At 50.9% G+C, this 20,693-nt stretch overlaps 1 protein-coding gene across 3 annotated transcripts; it reads right to left on the reverse strand.

Moving 5' to 3' along the window:
- Nucleotides 1-93: 93 nt before the first annotated feature.
- On the reverse strand, nt 94-19,569 carry AVIL (advillin). 3 transcript variants are annotated; one of them, XM_036458082.2, is made up of 19 exons: nt 18,864-19,569; nt 17,566-17,640; nt 16,708-16,904; nt 15,266-15,374; nt 15,073-15,183; nt 14,569-14,771; nt 14,044-14,122; nt 13,856-13,954; nt 13,054-13,207; nt 12,857-12,957; nt 12,240-12,377; nt 11,967-12,125; nt 11,034-11,213; nt 9,391-9,536; nt 9,122-9,266; nt 7,457-7,645; nt 6,784-6,852; nt 5,765-5,881; nt 94-683 (listed from the first exon to the last, which is right to left on the reverse strand). In XM_036458082.2, the coding sequence occupies exons 1-19, from the start codon at nt 18,927-18,929 to the stop codon at nt 570-572; spliced, it is 2,451 nt and encodes an 816-aa protein (XP_036313975.1). In that variant the 5' UTR covers nt 18,930-19,569; the 3' UTR covers nt 94-569. The 3 variants fall into 3 exon arrangements, with proteins under 3 accessions (XP_036313975.1, XP_036313974.1, XP_036313976.1); XM_036458081.1 differs by having other exon boundaries at nt 12,857-13,207; nt 18,864-18,944; XM_036458083.2 differs by lacking the exons at nt 7,457-7,645; nt 16,708-16,904; nt 17,566-17,640; nt 18,864-19,569 and having other exon boundaries at nt 11,967-12,377; nt 12,857-13,207; nt 15,266-16,333.
- Between the last annotated feature and the right edge of the window lie 1,124 nt (nt 19,570-20,693).

The raw sequence follows: 20,693 nt of genomic DNA on the forward strand, positions 1-20,693 counted from the left end.
GTGCCTCTTTACTCTTCTCATCCTGAGACACCTCCCAACAGTACATTAGATAATCACTAGGCTGGCAAAACATAATACTGAAAAGAATTCCCATTTGCTCATATAGGTATCTTTATTTGAAAAGTTAAAAGCTCTGGCACATACAGATCTGGGCATTTGGATTTTGGCTTTGGGATATACATGTAATTAACTTCAATCATTTGTGGGTTAAATAGATTTTGGAAATACCGATCTTAAAATTTGAGACAAACTTAGGTCTCTGCCTTAACATTTAAACACTTTAAACTTAGTTTATCTTGTTTATTACTTTTGGCTTCTCCAGACTTAGGTAGTTTTAGTGCTTTCTGCTGAGGCTTTAGCCAGAAGGCCACAAAAATTAAAAAGTAGGTATATAACAACTAAGGAATGCAGGGGTGAAAAAAAATGGAGAACATGCTGTGATTTGCAGACCCTGTTTTATCTAAATGAAGTGCTGAATGTTAGGCAACAAATGGTAGATAAATTCTTTCCTGATATTGGCACTAGCTGCTCTCTTCTGTGCTCTTGCAGTATGTGTATGCTTCCTTGCTTTAGAAAAGCCCCTTTTCTTTCTTCATTTGGAGCTGTTTCCAGCCAGGCAGAGCAGCAAATTGCCCTCTTGTGATGCCGAACACAGAAACAAAGTCCTGTTCAGAGAGGTAATTCTGAGAAAGAGAAAAAGGTTTCTGGTTAAAAGGAAGCAATATACCTATCAGGGCCAACAGTTTGGGAGAGTAGGGCTAAGAGGGATCGGACCTTGAAGGGGAAGTGGACTGGATTTTAGAAATTTGGTAATAGACTTAAGTTATTCATTGGAGAGTTCTTCAGGTTGTAGATCCCATCTTGGCCAGTGGAAGAACTGATTAGGTTCACTTCTCTTACGGAGTCACCTGGCACCAGCTTCTTGCCAGCAGGACAAGAAATGGGAGCCTGCTTTTCTTTTTTTTTCTTTTTTCTTTTTTTTTTAAATCAATCTTTATTGTTCATATTATTACAAAGGTCCCTCATTTCTTCCCCCCTCCACCAGGTTCCCACCCCACCCTCCGCCCCCTCCCCATCCCCCATTGTCCTCATCCATAGGTGCACAGTTTATGTTCAGTCTCTTCCTCCCTCCCTTTCCCCGATAGTAAATCCCTTTTCAGATAGTAAATCAGTTACTTAGCATTTTCTCATATCAATAATACCACCACATGCCCAATGATACACTTCACACAAAAGACATTTCCAAATAGGTCAACCAGCCTCATCCAGGCCCCACTCAAGGCACTCACAGATCAACACCCCAGCCCTATACTAACTCAACACATCCAGATCTAAGCCTTCATCACTTGATTCAGCAGACCCTCAAGTTCCCGCAAAAGTTTCCAGCCAAGTCAGAGGCAGCCGTGGGGCAGGGGCAGGCGAGGAGCGAGCTGTTCCGGGCCTGGCTGGGAGCCTGCTTTTCTGCTTCCCACACTGCCCAGAGGCCCGGGGCCGCTGGGGTGGTGCCTCTGCCCCGCCCCCAGCCGCTTGGTGCCTGAGTATGCAAATTAACCTGCCATTTTTGTTGAGTTAATTTGCATACTCATTATCTGGTGGGCATCTCCAAGGTACGGTCATTTGCATCTTACTATTTTATTAGTGTAGATGGCCTGTGCTTTTAAGAAAGCTGTAGTCTAGTACTTAGGAATTGGTTAGATAAGATGTCGTGGAAACCTAGAGACTCTTCCCAAATAAAACCCTTCAAGGAGAAGATTAATTCATTCCACATGAGTATGCTAATTCATTTAACCACTACTTAAGAAGTGCCTCCTATTTGTCAGGTACTGTTTTAGGTGGTGAAAAGTGAGAATGGGATGGTGAAGACAGGTAAGGTCCTTGCTCTTAAGGATCTACTGGAAGGGGAGACACAGTAAACAAGCATAAAGGGCCTGGAGGGAGTGAGGGAAGCAGAGTGAGGCAGGATAGTCAGGGAAGCCTTCTTGGGCACGTGACATTGGAGCTGAGACCTAAATAACGAGGCGTGGACTGTTTGTTTTTTTCTGATAAAAGCAATAGCAAGTATAAAGGCTCACAGGCTGGAATGAGCATGTTAAAAGCAGGTCCTGAGAGGATCCAAGATGGCTGCTTGGGTAGACACCTAACCACAGCAGCACACAACAATTTCAATGGAATACAACTAAAAAGTAGAGTGGACATCGCCCAGAGCTACAGGTAGTCGACTGACTGAAAATTCTACAACAAGAAGGAAAGAGAAAACCAGAAGGAAAATCAGAGGAGCTGAAAAAAAGCCTAAGGTACGGAGACATGCTGCGCGCACGCGCGCGGAGAGGTCGCAGCCGGAGAGGAGGAGAGGGCTGGGTGCTGCCTGGCGTTCCATAGCAGGAAGGAAATAGAACCCCCAGCCTGGGCTGAGCCCCCGAACCGGCAGAGCTGAACCCCAGTTATGAGCCAGACCCTGGGGACCCAGGCTCCAGCAGGGGAGACAGGACTATGAGGCGGAACCCCAAGCGAGCAGCGAAAAGCAGGGCCCCCAGAGTTGTGCGCACATTGTGCGCAGAGGACTGAATGTTGACTCTGATGCTGGATTACCCTAGCGGGAAGAAACAAAGCCTCCGGCGGCGCTGAGCCTCAGTCCGGACTGCTCTGAACCCCAGTCCTGGACCAGACCCTGGGGACCCAGGCTCGGGCAGGGGGAGACAGGGCTGTGAGGCGGAATCCCAGGGGAGTGGCGAAAAGCGGAGTCCCCAGAGTCGTGCGCACTGCGCGCAGAGGACAGTCTGTTGACTCTGATCCTAGAATCCCCTAGCGGGAAGGAGGGAAAAAAAAAAGCTCCAGACTGGAGGAATGCGACAGGGAGCAGGAGCCCCTGCCAGACACCAGCCAGCCGGGCACCGGCAGGGAGCCGGGCGACGGGGCCCCCAGGGGCGGGGGGTGCCCCTGAGCCTTCGACCTCTGAGCGTGGGCAACGGAGTCAAGGCCGGGGGCTGCTTCCTGGGCAGCGCCGACCCCGGCAACAGGCTGGAGCAGCGTGGGAGCCCGCGGAGAACAAAGGGGTGCCACAGGCCAACCTGCTGAGCTCCCAGGACAAGGAGGAAGAAACCAAAGTTCTCAATGTGAAGAAATCAAGTGAGAGCAAAAGAGAGTAAAATTACTTAAGAAAGAATACAAAGAAGATCTTGAAAAATCAAAGACTAAGTCAGAACTCAACTCACCAGCCAACATTGCAACATAAATGCGTTTAAAAAAAAAAAAAAAAGGACAGAATGTTGGAACAGCGGCAGCCAGGCCTAGAGTGCCCAGGCACAAAGCAGTGGCAACCGGGCCCAGAGCAGCAATGGCCAGGCCCCAGAGCAGCAGCAGCCAGAACCAGAGCAACAACAGCCAGCACTGGAGCAGCTAGACCTGGGGCAGTGGCAGCCAGGCCTGAGGCGGAGGCGGCCAAGCCCAGGGTGGCCAGTCCAGGAACACCCAGACCCGGAGTGGCCGGGCCCGGAGAAGCCGGGCCCAGAGCAGCTGGGTTGGGAGCAGCCAGGCCCAGAACAGCAGTAGCCAAGCCCGGAGCATCCAGGCTGGGAGCGGCCAGACTTGGAGCGGCCGGGCCCGGGGCAGCTGGGCCCAGAGCAGCCGGGTCTGGTGCAGCCAGGCCCAGAGCAGCAGCTGCCAGGCTGGGAGCGGCCAGGCCCGGAGCAGCCGGGTCTGATGAGGCCAGGCCCGGAGCAGCGGCTGCCAGGCTGGGAGTGGCCAGGCCCGGAGCGGCCGGGCCCGGAGCGGCTGGGCCCAGAGCAGCCGGGTCAGGTGTGGCCAGGCCCGGAGCAGCAGCAGCCAGGTCCAGAGCAACTAGGTCGGGAGCGGCGGTGACCAGACCCGGAGCAGCTGGTTGTGGAATGAACCAGAGCAGCTGGTTGTGGAACGAACCAGAGCAACAGAGGCCAGGCCCGGAACAGCTCGCTCCTCGCCTGCCTCTACCCCACGGCTGCCTCTCAGACATGGCTGGAAACTTTTGTGGGAACTTGAGGGTCTGTTGAATCAAGTGATGAAGGCTTAGATCTGTATGTGTTGAGTTAGTATTGGGCTGGGGTGTTGATCTGTGAGTGCCTTGAGTGGGGCCTGGATGAGGCTGGTTGACCTATTTGGAAATATCTTTTGTGTGAAGTGTATCATTGGGCATGTGGTGGTATTATTGATATGAGAAAATGCTAAGTAACAGATTTACTATCTGAAAAGGGATTTACTATCGGGGAAAGGGAGGGAGGAAGAGACTGAACATAAACTGCACCTATGGATGAGGACAATGGGGGATGGGGAGGGGGTGGAGGGTGGGGTGGGAACCTGGTGGAGGGGGGAAGAAAAGAGGAACCTTTGTAACAATATGAACAATAAAGATTGATTAAAAAAAAGAAGAAGAAAAAAGAAAAGCAGGTCCTGGCGGAAAGGGGCTCAGTGAGGAGGGTCCTGGTGTGTGGGATTAAATCAGAGGGGGCATGGGGCAGATTGGATAGGGCCTTGGATGCCATGGAAAGGACTTTGGTTTCTTCTCTATGTGCAATAGGAAGCCATTCACGTGTTTTAAATAGAACAGGGTCATCTGTTTCAAAAGCCTATTGGTTGTTAGGTGGGGAGCAGATTGTAGGAGCCAGGTGGGGGACTGCTGTAGTAGGCCACACTGGCTGGACCAGACTGGCAGCAGAGAGGTGGAGAGCAGTGGACAGAGGCCAGTTGATGGATTGATGTGGGAGGTGAGAAAAACTTATCAAGAAAGAGCTCTGGAGTCCTAGCTAGTTTGGCTCAGTGAATAGAGCATTGGCCCTCGGACTGAAATGTCCCAGGTTCGATTCAGGTCAAGGGCATCCTTCAGCTCTGATCGGCCTACATGGCAATTGATGTATCTCTCTCACATCGATGTTTCTCTCTTTGTATCTCTCCCCCTCCCGTTCACTCTCTAAAAATCAATGGAAACATATCCTCCGGTGAAGATTAACCAAAAGAAAGGAAGGAAGGAAGAAAGGGAGGGAGGGAGGGAGGGAGGGAGGGAGGAAAAGAAAGAAAGAAAGAAAGAAAGAAAGAAAGAAAGAAAGCAAGCAGCTGGTAGCGAGCAATGGAGTCAGTGGGGATGAATAGTTACTTGTTGGTGTCAGTTGTTTGGTGGTGATGGCTGCGGTGACCAAGAAGGGGACAGGATGGCTGGTGGTGTGTGCATCTCAGGGAGAGCAAGAGTGAGAGGGAGTCGGTGGAGGGGAGGGAGAGAGAGAGAAACATTGATCGGTTGCCCCCAGTGCACATCCCCGACCGGGCTCAAACCCACAACCTAGTTATGTGCCCTGACTGGGAATTTAACCCCCCACCTTTTGGTGTACAGGATGATGCTCCAACCAGCTGAACCACACCAGCCAGCTATTTGCCTAAACTGGAACTTAAGCTGCAGCCATTACTTGTGGATGTGTCTAAAAACCTAAGGACATCAAGTTTGATGTAATTTGTCACAGAAAGCACAGGATATGAGAGTCAACAAAGACAAAGTTGGAGGAAGTATGACAACCAAGAATAGCCTAAGAGACACACTGCTCAGTGAAACAGGATGTCCTGGATAAGATGCTGAAACAAAATGGACATTGGAGAAAAACTGAGGGTATCTGAATAAAGTATATTCTTTGGTTAATAATAATAAAAGAGAGTTTTTGAGTGCTTACAGTGTTCTGGAAGTGCCCGAGGCCGTGTACGGGGACAGGCACTGTACTCCGGGGGAGCTGCAATGCATCAGACTCACCTCCTTCTTGGCAGGGTCCACATCCTCCGGCAGCTCTTGATCCTGATTTTTCAATAGAACGTCGATAGGGTAATATTTTATCTCGGAATTCAGGGAGAGAGTTGTACTCCTCATGTCCTAGGTAAGAGAGATGAAAACGGAGACACGGTAAAAAAAAAACAACTGTTCAGGGCTGTGCAATCGAAGTTCTGTGTGTATAATATTAAAATTTGGGTTTATACCACTTCACTCCTTGTAATTAGCTTTTAGAACAGTTGTCCCCAAACCTGGCTGCATGCCAGAATCATCAGGGAATCCAAACTATTCAGACTTTGGGGTCCTTGGGAAAACTGGTTGAATAAATATAAGGTAAATCCTGTCTAGCCAGTTTGGCATCAGTGCTGTGCTTAAATCTCATTAAATATTGTGATCACATCCCTTCTCTTGGCACTTAACTTAGGCTCTGCATTTCCAGGCTTTAAATGACTTCAGTTGAGGTCATACTTTTCTTAAATACATTTTAAAGATGCCACGTCACCATTAGCTTTGGAATCGTGAGTTTGTAGAGCACAAAGGACATAATTGTCAGTGGGTTTGGACCTCTGGTGCTGTCCAACTCATCCTGATGTTAAATTGCTGTTGGATTCCTGGCAGAGGCTCCACTTCTTTTAGCCATTAAGTAGGGGTAGAGACCTGAATTTCTGTGTATTCCACTGTCAGAAACTGATAGACATATCATCTGGGTTAGAAACTTACTATTTCTGAGAAATGCTGTCAATAAATTTAATCTGTCCTGAATGACAGAATTGATTAATAAAATTAGTTTTTATTGCTTTTTAAAAACAGCAAGCCTGTTCTAAATTCTGGAAGGCGGTAAAATGAGGAACTTGGCTCTGAGACCTGCTTTTCTATTCATTAAAACAACTGTCATATCGGAACAGACGGCTTGAGATCCTAAGAGGACATGCAGGGTTTCACCCATGTGACATCTGTAGCACTCGCTGTTCCTCTTTGACTTTCTCCTCCTCCAAGAAACTCACAGCAGTGATTCTCGTGATGGCAGCAGTGTCTCCCAGCTCTTCCTTTAACTGCTCATAGGATTTCCCTGCCTGAAAGGAAGAGAGAGAAAACAGGGTGAAGTGCTGCATATAAGGATGGCCATCTCAGGCCTAGTCTGTACCCTCAAAAAAAGCAAAAATGAGAGGGAATCCCAAGACATTTCAGGGATGAGCAAAACTGAAAATCCCTTCTAGGCCCATGTAGGATTGGGAGGTATGTAAACATCATATGCATTCTTTGCTGGTGGTCCCTCAATCTCCCTATAAGACTTAAGACAGCAGTTGACTAGGAGTCAGAAAACCTGGTTAATTGTGTCTTTAGACAGATAACTTCTCCTTAAGCTTCTTCATCTGTAACATGGGAAACCATGTTTACCATAGTTGTCAGGATGGTTGTAAAGCTATAAAACAGGTGTGTGGGTATACTTCCTGAATATTACTTCTACACGCTGCTTATTCCTGAAAATAAGCTGTGAATTCTCTAACTGGACTCAGTGCTGTGGAGGGCGGGAAAGAGAAGTAAAAAGCAGGGGACAGGGAGTAAGGAAATGTGGACTTGGATTTACTCAGCCCTTGAGTACCCCACCTTCCCACTGAGCTATTAATGCTGAGCTCCCTGACAGTAAAAACGCCTCCCCATTCTCTCTGCTCTTACACTCCACATGTGAGAGTCCCAGGCCAGGAACCAGCCTGTGAAGATGGGAAGCTCGAACCCCTGCTTGATGATCAGGATCGGTGTGTCAGTGTCTCGGCCGCTAGGGTGAGTGTGCAGGTACTCCTGGGCTGTAGCCAGAGCTCCCTCCTTCTCCATGGCATTGGCCTCAGCCCCAATCCACAAGAACACCTGTTATGGTAGAGATGGACTATTTGTTAATGTGCTCATAGCAAGTACTGTGTACTAGATCATAAACACTGCCCTCTCGTCCCCCACCAGCAAGTCACAGCCTCACAGAGAGCTTTTCTCAGAATCATCTTGATTAGTGATTTTAATTGTCATGTGTATCTCCCATATGTACATTTCCAGGCCTGAGCTCTTTATCTGAACTTCAACTTCCTGAATCCAACTTCTTGCAAAACATCTCCTCTTGGCTGTATTCAAGCACCTCAAATACAACACCCCAAAATGTAGCTCTTTTCTAAACTTGTCTGTGTCTCCGTTCTTGGTGAAAGGTGTCCACTCAGTCATTTTTAAGGCGGTAACCTGGGATTCATCTTACATGCCCCATATCCAGTGAGTTACTAAGGCCAGCCACTTTACCTTCTCTGGATTTATCAAATCTGTCACCATCTCTGCATCTCTACCCATTGCTCCTATATGGGCCACGCGCAGCAGTGCTTCACCAGACTTAATAGACTACTGACCGGCCTCCCCGCATAGTCCTCTTTTGTTCTCACCCCATCCCTCCTCTCCTACGCTTGCTGGAATGCTCTACTTAGAGTGCAGTCCGACCTTGTCACTCACCTGCTTAAATTTCAGTAGCTTTCCAGGATAAAGCTCAGACTTTTTCACATAGTAGGTAAGGTCCATACCTACTTCTTCAGCTGCATCTCTAAGGTGCTCTTTAACTCGATCTTATGTTCTGATAATATTTTTCTTTTGTAGCTCCATGTATACTAGAATGATTCGTGCCTTGCTTTTACTTGTGCTATTTCCTTTGCCTGGAATGCCCTCTTTACCTGATTTAATGCCTACTTATCCTTTGAGATTCAGTTGGGAGCCATCTCCTCCAGGACGTCAGCTCTGAGCTGCTAAATTGTGTGAGTGCCCCTAATGTGTGCTCCCATAGCACCTTTTATGCACCTCCATCATCGAAAAATGATGCTCCCACATCCCCACCCCCATCAGCCTGTGAAATCTCAGAGCAGGAAGGCGCTCTTCACCGTGGTGACGTAACACCTTGCTCCGTGACTGGCACAGAGGAGGTGCCGAGCATGTTTGCTGAGCCAAACGGAAGAAAATGGGATGTCAGGGGAGGTTGGCTTGGAGATACCCCTTTTCCACCCCTTTGTTCCTCAAAGGCCCACGTTGGGTGTGGAGCCTGCTGCTATTGGTCCTGAGAGAAAGAAGTGCCTGATGATAGCATGGCCTGATTTTCCCCAGAGCAAGGTGGGAGAGTTCCCAGGATGGTGAGTTTTAAACAACATTCTGTTCTTTCTAACTCTGGTAAAAAGCAGGCTCTGTTGTTGGTCACCACTGACAGTTGTTTGATTGGCTTGGGGATGGTCCTGGGTTTATGCTGGCAGGGGAGCTACAACATAAAAATGGCTTGAACGGTGAGGATCTCTGTCTTTTGTTCCAAGCACCCTGGCCGTGTCTTACCTGGTCCCAGGTGTCCAGGAGCATCACATCACCTGGGTTCAGGTCATCCTGGGTGAATTCTGTGATCTCGGTGACAATGAACCGGCCAGTCTTATTGGAACATTCAAAGAGACGGGGCTGGACATCCAGGATTTCCTGCTGCAGTCTGCAATATAGTCCGTGTGGAGGAACTGAGCTTAGAAGTCATGTGTGGGTCACAAGCCTGGGAGGCAGAGGGACCCAGGGAGACCCAGGAGGAGCCAAGAGGAGGGCATGCTGTGGCCCCATACCTTTTGTGATTGGCATAGGGAGCTTTCCCTCCCAGCAGGTCCCAGAACGCCGGCGACTCCTGCCCCTCAACCACGGTGTCCTCGGTGCCATCACAGAGGAGCCCGGCCAGCTCCTTAGCCATTGCCCGCTCATCCCCACTGGACCCCTGAGGGCGGGTGCGGAGAACACATGTTAGTTGCCCATGAGCACGATGATGTGGGAAAAAAAGCTTCTGAGGCTAATAGCTTAGTGTAGCTAGGATCAACTACTAAGCCATAGCACTTTGGGACGGGGAATAGGTTTGTTCTAGTGCCGGGAAGGGAGTGGGGTGGGATAGGAAAACACTGGTGGCGAAGAACAGAACTAGACTCTGAAACCCACATGGATGTTGACAAGAGCTACCTTTGTTTTGGTTTCAGTTGGAATCTTACCACCTACTTTTAATATTTTTTAAGAGAGAAATTTAAACATTTTTAAAATTACATATGCAAAAATTCACTTTTTTTTGGCATACGGTTTTATCAGTCTTGACAAATGCATCGAATCAAGTTACCACCACAGCAAAGAATCAGACGGCTGCCTTGGCCCAGCAAAAAAATGCGGCCAGACCATCCCTTTGGATCCACCTCTTCCGATCCTTAACCTCTGGCAGCCCCTGCTCTGCTCTCCGTCACAGTCGTTTTGCCTTTTCCAGGTCATACATGGAACCATACACTGTGTGGCCTTTGAGTCTGGCTTCTTTCACTGAGTGTCACCCCTGTGTGCGGGTGTGACACGCACTCTGTGTGGCTGAGTGTATTCATTCCACTGTATGGAAGTAACACTGTTTATCCTCCTCCAGTGGAGTTGCTTTCGATTTTCGGTGATGGTGAATAGAGGTGCTATGTGCTATAAACATTCGTGTATGGGTTTTTGTGTGAAGACAGTGTTTTATTTCACATGGTTAGATGCCCAGGAGTGGGATCGTTGGATCGTATGACAAGTGTATGTTGTATTATATAAGAAACATCCTCGTCTGCACTTGATATTCTCTATTTTTTTAGTCATTCTAATAAGTGTGTATTCAGGCGTCTTCAAACTACGGCCCTCGGGCCACATGCGGCCCGCAGAGGAGTCTGATCCGGCCCGCCAGGTTTTTTGGGCAGTGAGCGCAGCCGAGGTGTTACGGTAGGAATTAGTAGTTCATATAGTCCGGCCCTCCAGCTCTCTGAGGGACCGTGATCTGGCCCCCACTTTAAAAAGTTTGAGGACCCCTGGCTGTATCTCATTGGGTTTTCACTTCCATTTCCCTAATGACCAGTGATGTTGAGCATCTTTTCCTGTTCGATTCTCTTTTGTAAAACAACTTAGTTCTTTTTAATGCAGATGCAGTCTGAATGGACACTAATCACATTTTCTGTTATTGTTCAGTGGTAATACCTGTCTTATTGTAATCTACCAAATTGGCGTGCAAAGATTGGGCTATTTAGAAGTTTATGGAGTGTCTCCTGGGTCTGGGCAGGACGGTCATTGACTTCCTAAATGGAGGCCTCATAGTGGAGAATGTTGGCAGTCCCTTTGAAGACCCTTCAGGAGAAAGGCTCCTCTTTCTGTGAGCTGTTCAGCCTTGCTGACGGGAGGGTGGGCAGAGGGCTGGTCTGACCACTGGGCCCAGCCATCCTACCTTGCCGTACCACAGGTAGTGCTCTGCCTGGGCCCGCAGCAGAAAGACGTCATTGGAGTTCAGGGAGGAGGCAAAGGCTGGCACCTCCACTGCTTTGGTGTTAGATTTGTCATTTCCTTGAATCTGGAAGAGCCTTACTGGAGGGTCAGGCTCGGCATTGCCCTTCCTGGAAGTCCCACCCTGGAGAAAAGGAGAAAAGCAGAGTCTGGACTTGGGGTGCGCTATTGGAGAACACTGGGCCAGCCGTCGAGAACATTGATGTATTTGACACCATAGCTGCCTCTGAGGAGCTCGTAGGCTAACTGGGAGAGGTGGGGTGACCTGGAGTTATGGTACCAACAATGTTAGCTTCCATCCTGAGACCTCTGTGGGCGGTGCCTTACCTACATCATGTCATTGATCCTCCAGATAACTCCGTGAAGGTTCATCCCATAGTACAGATGGGGAAACCGAGGCTTAGAAACCTAGCTAATAAATGGCAAGACTAGGACTTGAGCACAGACTTGTGTATATGCAGCATGTGCCGTTGTATGTTTTTGGTAGGGCTGCAGCCAGGGCTTCGTGGGAGAAGTAGGACTTGAATCTGAAGGACACATCGGTGGGGAAGGTTGACAGGGAGTGTGATACGGCACATGTGCGGGCCAGTGAGGAGGCCCACCGACCGATGCGTGGAGCGCGTAGGTTAGGGAGTGAGGGCGGCGCAGTCACGGGTGATCTGGGTCAGGTTATGAAAGACCTTGAACGTGAACTAGGCAGTGGTTTGGACTTGAAGGCCTAGGCAGTTGGGATTCACTTCAGTGTTTTAGAGCGATTAACCCCTTCTTGTCCCTGCCTACCCCAAGGCCTGCTCCCCCCACCCCTCTACCGTAGCCCCTGCTTGTTAGTTCGGAGCATTCTGGCTCCTGGTGGAGTAACTATACTGAGGGCTCTCACCTCAAAGATGACCAGCTTTCCTTTGAAGATGGCCATGAAGTGGCGTGGCTCCTTCCCCATGGTGACCCGAACCTGCACCGGGGCCCCATCGAACTTGCGGTCCACCTCCACCGCCCGGAACGCCGAGGCGGCCAGCTCGTCCTGCGAGGCGTGGCGGCCCTGCCGCGGGGACAGGAGAATGGCCGCCGCTGCCCTGGCCCCAGCCTCGTGGGGGGGGAAGCACCATCTCCGAGAGCTGAGAGCCTGCCCCAGGCCTGCCCGCCCCAGGCCTACCTGCCAGATGTACAAGATGTAACGCGGCTTTGCATAGACCTCGAATGTGTAGAGAACCAGGTAGCAGTCTCCTCCATAGAAGAAGCCATACCACTGATGCTCCACGGGGACCAGCTCCAGATTTTCAATTCTCCAGACCTGGGTACAGGAGGAGACAGTTCCCCAGAGATGGGGTGCTATGGGAAGCGACAGCTGCCTGAAGGGAAGGGGCGGTGCTTAGCAGAGAATCCTCACGTTAGGCACTAGCATCTGCCACTCAGAGTCCCCTGCCCCCTCTGGGGCTGCCTTCCCATCGGCGAGGGCTTATCACATTTGCATGATTTGAATCTGGAGGAGAACCGGGTTCTCCCTGGTCAGGCACCTCCTGTCACAGCTCAGGTGATTTGAATAGTTCTGCCAGGTGAGTTACTGATAGCTCACTAGGGTATCTGCCTTTCACTTTCCTGAAGAATTGTGGGGGAAATGCAGACTCAGACATCTCAGAGAGAATACTCCTAGGCACCGGAGATGAAAAGGAAAGCAAATCAGACACAAAACCACCCGCCCTCTCTCTACAGCAGAACAGCCAGGAGGCCAGAGCTGTCTGCCCGTGCTGAGATGGGGACCGTTAGGCTTACCTCGACTTTCCCATCGCCGTCATCCACCATCCTTTCCTGGGCAGCTACCGCTGGTTTGGAGTGCAGCAGCGTCACATCAAATTTATCCTGGGAAACTTGAGCTGCAGAGAAGGGGTTGGGAGAAGCCGAGTGAGTGAAGATCATCCATGCCTGCCATTCTGCAGTCCCAGTAGGAAGACAGTCGGGGGCAGTCTTACCAATTTTACCAACGCTGAACGTTTTCCCCAGGCCCGCGGTCTGCTCCTTCACCGACCACTTCTGGAACAGCTGCTTGAACATGGCTGACTCAGCGCCATCGTTGACGGTCTCCACGTTGGTGCTGCTGGGGTAGCCCTTCATCTTGATGAAGTTCTGTAGATACCCCCCCGCACCCCCCGAAAGGCAGGTCAGTCAGGGAAGGCACCGAGTCCTTTACTGACCGCCATCCGCCCCCTTTGAAGCCAGCTGGTGGGATTGCTATTTGCTCCCTTCTGGGAGTTGGAGTCAAGTTCTAACCCCTTGCTGTCTAGGACAGATGTGCCTCCCTCAGGAAAGGAACATTTTGTCATCTGTTATTGGCCTGTCGTGATGATTATTTTTTCCTGTTCTTTGAACATTCATGTAGAATACTGACTTGGTCTCACATTCATTTGCCCATCTATAGCTCTGTAAGTGCATCCTGCTCGGTTTATCTGTGGCTCTGCACAATATCATAAGCTCCTTGAGGACAGGGCCATTACCCTTGATACGTGCTCTCTGTCCCCGTCAGTAGTAACAGCCGCCTTTTATCGAGCCGGTGTGTGTACCAGGTACTGTTCCGAATGCCTTACAGATGTTATTTAATCCTCACAGCAACCCCAGGGGATGGCATTGAACCTGGATTTGAATCCCACTTTGCCTGACTTTAAGTCCATGTATGAAACTGCAGTGTTCTTTGCTCAAGGGCCTAGTGTGGCTCTCTGAGCACAGCTGAAGTGTTACAACATTTTTTAGACAACGTTGTGCATCTGTAGCTCCTACCAGGGCCTTAGACATGGCCATCTGCTTCTCAGCCTTCGTGGCTCCTCTTCCTTTCCACACGTAGATCTTGGTTCCGCTGTGGTCCAGGATGTAGCAGTCCTGAAGCAGCCAGGGACACACGTGGTTACACCTTCCCCAGGGCCTGCCCTGCGGCCAGGTCTGGCCCCCCCCCCTCAGGCTCTGCTTACATCATGGCTCAGCAGGTCCTGGACCAGAGGCCTCGTCACTACCTCTCTGACCACCAGCTGCCCATCTGAGTCTGAGACGCTGGAGAAAGGGAGAGGTTAGCTTGTGTCTTCTCTTCTGCAAAGCATCTTGTAGTCGTTGGGTATTTTCCTGGCTTTGTTTTAATATGGGTTTTTCTGGGGAGAGTTTGACTTCCTATGACAGGCCTGGCTTGAATGCAGATGGGAATGTGAGGGACTCGGTTCTCTAGTGGAGACTTGTGAATCTCTCTCCAAACATCCCGTCACATCCCTGCGCAGGTATAGACCCAAGTAAAGGAACAGTGTCCCCAAGAGACCAGGAGGAGTTGCTGACAAGGACAGACGGTAGCTGCCTCCTTGAATCGGAACAGCAAGCTCTTTCTAGAAGCTGCATTGGGAAAAGACTAAAAGAAAGCCAGACTCCTGCACCCAAAATGAGCAGCCAAGAAGGAAAAGCACCTTCCCCCTGTCCCAGCTTCCAACCAGCAGCCAGTGTTAGCTACTCACTGATATAACATGATATTTGATTTCTGCTGCTGATCTATGATCTCATCTGGGACCGCAGGCTTGATAACAGAACGTCGGCCGAGGGTGTCCTGAAGGATCTTCATCAGCTCTGGGCTTGCTGCCTCCTTGTCTCCCTCGATCACTCCTATTTCCGCGCGGCCCCCTCGCTCCCTGTCCCGAATATCCTTTGCCAGAAGCATTGCCTGTTAAAGAAACCCACGGAGGCACTCGGCTTCTCTGCCCCTCCCCCTTTTCTGCCTGACGGCTTTGGGAGGAGCAGCCCAGATCCCAGACAGGAGTCACTCTGATGCCGGGGAGCCCAGAGGTGAGTCACAGACTCACACACTTGGCCTTTTTCTAAAACAGACTCTGCTCCAAGGCAGGGGTCCGCCTTGAGACTCAGGTAAGAGCCAGCAAGGAAAGAAGGGAGAGGCGCCTGAGAGAGCCGAGGTCTCCGAGCAGGCCTGAGGGGGAGGGGAGCAGGGAGGCTGGAAAGAGCTGTACCTTCAGACGCTCCCCGCTGTTGCTCTCTGGACCATTCCATTGGATGATAACCTTCCCAAGGTCCAGCAAGAAGACATCACCTCGGTTAAAACTGTCCCAGCTCATTTCCACCTGGAAGCAGACGTTATTCAGGAGGAAGTCTTAGGAATCAGGTAGAGAGGCCCGGGGCCCTGAAAACGTGGAGAGGACTTACCTCCGTGGCCCTGACGTTTCTCTTCCCCTTCACGTGTAACAGCCGCTCCACGTCGTAGGTGTTGGTCTCCACGTGCTTCATCCCAGAAGCCACGCCCCCCCTCTGGTAGCTGAGGGAACACCCAGTAAGTTATTTATTGAGCGCCTGCTCTGTGTTAGGTGCTGGGGGGACAGTGGTGAATTACGCGGACGCAGTTTCTGCCCATGTGGGTGACAACAGTAAATAAGCAAAGTCAACCAATATGGTAGTCATGGCTGCCACAGAAGCAGACACAGTGACAGACTCTGACAGAGTGGTCAGGCAGTCTTCTCAGAAGGTATAACAGTCCAGCTGAGAATTAAAGGAATAGGAACCAACAACAAGGAGCTAGTGTTCAAAACAGCGGGAACATTGGAAGTAAGACCCCATAGCATGGAAGAGCTTGCTTCGTGCTGGGAAAGGTGTGGCTGTCAGGGTGTGGCAGGGAGAGGGACACAAGCTGGGCAGCAGCAGAAGCATCGATGGCACCACGGCCTGAGGACCAGCTCCCTCCTGGTATCAGTTCTCCTGCCTTGGCACTCACCCAGCCCAGCCTCCGTACCAGGTTCCTGGTGACAGCAGGATGCCCTGTGCCCAGCAGGCGTGGGAACTGCTGGTCTGCAGGAAGCTGGCCTTGGACCAGCCTCAGAATTCTTGAGCTCATTGGGATTTCTTTTTGTTTCAAGCCCCAGTGCAAAGTTTTGAGTTAATCAAACTCATCAGTTCATGGAGCAGTACCAGAACCCTCTCTTGTTTTAGGCATTGACGTATTCTCTTTTATGTGCATACCCTGCTCACAGGCTTCACCCCACCATGGCAACCATTCTAACAGTTTAACATCGATTTATTTTTATTCTGGTGAAATGTGGACTGTTGTTTTGTGCGCACGTGGTTTTAAAAAACAAATTGGCATTCTGTTGCATAGCTCAAGGCTGTTTCTTACTGTGTTCACTAAAGCAGTGTGATGTTAAGCTCTGTCCATGTTAGGTATCTATCTAATCTGTTGCTCCTGCATAGTACTCCTTGATGTCATGGAGTCTTTTTCCTATCCAGTCTCCCCGTGCAGCTTCTGCCACCGCTCATGATAACTGCTGTGAACATCCTGGTTCATGTGCCTTTATGGAACTGGGTATGTGAGGATTCCTTTGAATTATACACCCAGAAATGGGACTTGCCTCAGGGGCAGATTACTCTGGAATGCTGTGCCAGTCCTCCCTCCCACCAGCAAGGCTCCAGGGCTCCTGTTTCCCCCCAGTCTCGCCAGCACTAGCACTGCCCAGCTCTCCGATTTGTGCTGCTCAAGTAGTGGAAATTATTTGTTTGGACTTACATTTCTCTGATCACTTTCTTCACGTACTTATTGGCCCTTCAGGTTTCCTTTTTGGAAAACTGCCGTTTTCCCTGGCTCGTCCCTAACTACTCACATGATTCCCTGCTTGAAGTAGCCGCGGAAGGTGTCGGACTCATGGTACTGGACCTCGCGGTGCTGCACGGGGCTGCCGCCCAGGTAGTCGTCCAGCTGTGTGGCGTAGATGGCCGCGCAGCTCTGCTCGTCCTGGGAGGAGTCCTTCCCGATCCAGAAGTGGATGTCCTGGGAGAGCAGACTGCCTGCTCTCCGGGTCTGGGATGTGGCCAGAGAGATCAGGTCAGGGACCAGCTCGCCTCCCCTTTGCTGCTGCCCCACTGGCAGCATACAGCGGCTCCAGACCTCTCCCTCCCTGCAGTGGCCCCTAAGCGGACCTACTGTGTGGCTCAAGCTCAGGCAGCCCTGATTCCTCTCCACATTTGGGAAAAGTTGACAGCTTGTTGTTCTCAAATAAATGGAGTGCAACAGGGACCCTTTCCAACTTGGATTGCAGACTTACCTTGCGGCTCCTCCATTCCCCTGAACTTACTGAGCTGGCACAATGCTGATCTGTCCATCTCTGTTCATGTGGGATGTTGTTTGCTCAGCTAGAATGAGCACCTCAAGGCCGGCATTTGTCTGGCCTTCTTCCACACCGCTGCCATCTGGGGGCTGCCCCCTCCCCAGGAAGCGCTGTTTGTGAGTTACTTACCTAGGTTCAGACTGAGGCCCCCCCCACCCCCCCCGATGCAAAATTGAGAGCTCCCACCTACGAACAGCCTTTAAGGCCAAATTGTAGGCCTGTCCTATATAACATTGAGGAAGAGTCAAGATTGACACCAGGGATCTGAGGAGCATCCTTTCTCTTCTGCAGAGCCTGGCTCTGGGGAGAGGCCTGTGGGCATGGGTGTGGGGTGGGGGGGTGGGGGGTGCTCACCGAGAGGATGATGTAGCAGTCCCCCTCATAGAAGCTGCCATGGGCACTCTGGGGCACGAGCGCCAGCTCCATTTTCTGGAAGGATAAGGGATGCGCACAGGCTGCAGTTCCTCCTACCTCCCCTCCCCCTCCCCGAAGCAGCCCTTTCCTCAGTCACAGACAGCAGGGGAGATGTCCCCACCCATCTGACAGGCTGTGGCGGGAGTAGCATGACCACCTGGCTTCTGAGCTCAGCCTGGACGCCTCAGTCTGAATGTGGGTGCCCGTCCTCGCCCCATCCTCCTCCCTGCTGCCCGCCCTGCGCTGTCCGCTGCCCTGTGTGAGGACCCCCAGCCGCTGCAGGAGGAGCTGGGTGTAAGCTGAGCAGCTGCACCGCTGCCTCCGACACCACTCTCCAACTCTGACCTCCAGTGCTGGCCACGGTCTGAGAGAACAGAGCGCGTAGGTTCTCTGGGGCTTTGTGAGGTGAATGCGTGTGGGCTCCGAGCCCAGCGTCTGGGGCGCGGCTCTGCTTTATCACCTGCATGTCCGTCTTGCCCCAGGAGGACTATTCCCATGGCCTCAGCGGTAGATTTTCATCACTACCTCCAAGTGAGGTAAACCTGCAGCCATGCTTGTGTGTGTGCTATGCAGAATGTGTGTGTTAAATGTAAAAACACTAAATATCCCATAGTTTTTGTACTTTTTAGTATTTATTGGAAATGTCCTTGGCTTCTCACACACTGAGCTGCTTGCTAGAGGCTGTGACTCTCCTTCCACATGGAGGGGAGAGGAGTGAGGCGTCACTTCGGGAGTTTTAGGCAGCACTCACTGGGCTCAGAGCAGGGGCGTGAGGGTGGGTGGGGCTGGCCAGGCCAGGGCAGTTCCTGGCTATAGATTGCTGGAGCTCAAGGCCAGCCATAGGGGTGCAAGTCCAGGTGGGAGAAGGGATGAGCCGTGTCCTCTTCTGTGCAGTGCCCCCAAACCTCCCCTACTATATACTTTGTGGGAGCTAGAGCACTCCGGTTCGGACAGAAGCAGCCTGGAGTATCAGTCCCATCTCCCCGGGGCATTTACTGGAAGCGCAGACTCACCCGAGCAGCTGGCTAAATAAAGGACAAGCTTACTTTTGCTCGGAGCCTTTCTCTCCAAGGCTAAGAACACTTCCTCCACCTGCCACCCACCTGCTTTGGACACGCAGGAGGGATAAAGGGAAATGTGCACCTAGATGCTGTCTCACTGCTCCTGACGGGAGACAGAGGGGGCAGTCCTGGGGAGGCCTGGGTGACGAGGGGAAGGTGTGCCCCAGCCCCGCTCACCTCTATTCTCCAGGTGATGATCCCAGGGTCGTTGCCCACAGCCCTGAAGGCGCTGCTCAGAGACATGGCTCTTGTCTTCCTGGGACTGAAACATCATAGAGCAAGCAGGGAGATGAGGCCTGTCCCGGCAGGCATTCATTCACCCAGCTCTCTTCCTAAGTCACTTGCGAGTCTTTTGTCAGCCCCCCTGCCACGTCCTGCTATTTCACAGTGATGGGGGCAATGACTTGTCCGAGGTCACATCGTTAGCCTGGCTGCCCAGGACTCCCACCCGGAAGTTCTGCTTCCCACTTGCCACTTGTCTGGTGAAGAGCTGTGGAAGCAGCCGGGTTATTTACTGAAGGAGTGATAAATATGCTAAGCCCTGTGTTGTTCATTTTATGTTATCTCATTTATTTCTCATAAGCTGAGTGTATTTTCTTCGTCTTACATTGTAGGAAAACAGGTTCAGAGAAATTAAACAATTTGCCCAGGATCACACACTAGTATGAAATCCTTATCTGATCCTAAAATCTGTGCTTTTAGTCTTTTTGATGTACTGCAGCCCTTCCTAAACATGTCTAAATTCAGTGATACACCAGGAGGAAAGCTGATGTCAAACTAAGTATTTCTAAATTGGGCTGCCTTCTCTCATTCTCATCCCCCCTAATTCTTCCCAGCTTCTCCATAGTCAACTCTGACCTTTTCTTTGAGCTTTTACTTTCAAGTAAACTATCCTAAAACTCAGACAACCCATCCTACTTGTCTTATGACTAATATATTCCCTGAACCTCACAGAAAAAAGTAAAATGGCAAGCAGGGCCGGGCCTGGGACAAAGAGTATCGGTGCCAACAGGGGAAGGTGGGCGTGGCCTAGCCTGCCAGTGAGCTGCTGCCCCCCCCCCCCCCCCAGTGGAGCCAGTGGTGCTGGGTCTGGCCTGGGGGGGGGGGGGGCAGTGGTGAAGAGAAGCCTGTGTGGATTGTGCACCGTCTCTATTCAAGGCGTATCCAGGGTTATCGAGCACATACCCACGTCCATGTCACATAGGGCCTTTATTAATTAAAAGGCATCTCTGGTTCTTGCTCTCAAGGAGCTTACCATCTGATGACAATACACACGACTGATGAATATGGCCAAGAGGCAACGCAAAAGGGCTGGCTTGGTGGATCTGTCGTGTGAAAACCCATCCACAAAAGCTGTGTGGAGCTTCGCGATCTAGAGGCAATGACATTGTGCCTGTTCAGGGGAGCAGGTCTGACCGTTCTTTCCTTGAGCTATAGTGAATGAGCCCGGGTTTGGAATACGCTCTGTGTTTAGTATGTATTTTGGTGGAAACACAAACCTCCCTTTGTCTATTGCTATGGCAGGACTAAAGCTGAGCAGTGAGGCGGAGCAGCCACTGTTTGAGGATTTAATTTGATAACTTGCATCGCCCCACCCTGTGCTGCTCAGAACTGCCAGGAAATATTTGTTCAGGTTTTCTTTCTTTTTCTTTCACTTTTTTTTAAATTAAGGTATTATATGTGTACATATCTTACCAACCCCCCCCACCCCCCACCCCACTACCATAGATGCCCTCCCTCCCCAGAGTGTTCAGGTTTTCTTCAGACACTCCATTTCAATCAAGGCAAATGCTGTTAGCCAACTAGGCAAAGGGAACAAGGGCCAATGAATTCACTCCTTGAAGGTAGACAAGTGTCAACCTGGTAAAAGCCAGACCAAGTGGCATTAATTAGGGACATCTCAGAGGCCCAAAGCAGCCCCGTTTGTCAGCAGGGACTTAGCCATCAGGAAGGATCTTACAGGTCTTGTGTCTCCCAAATGCAGGAGAGGACATGCTCAAAGGGACT

This window comes from Pipistrellus kuhlii, unplaced genomic scaffold, assembly GCF_014108245.1.
Source record: "Pipistrellus kuhlii isolate mPipKuh1 unplaced genomic scaffold, mPipKuh1.p scaffold_m20_p_3, whole genome shotgun sequence".
NCBI classification, from domain to species: Eukaryota; Metazoa; Chordata; class Mammalia; order Chiroptera; family Vespertilionidae; genus Pipistrellus; species Pipistrellus kuhlii.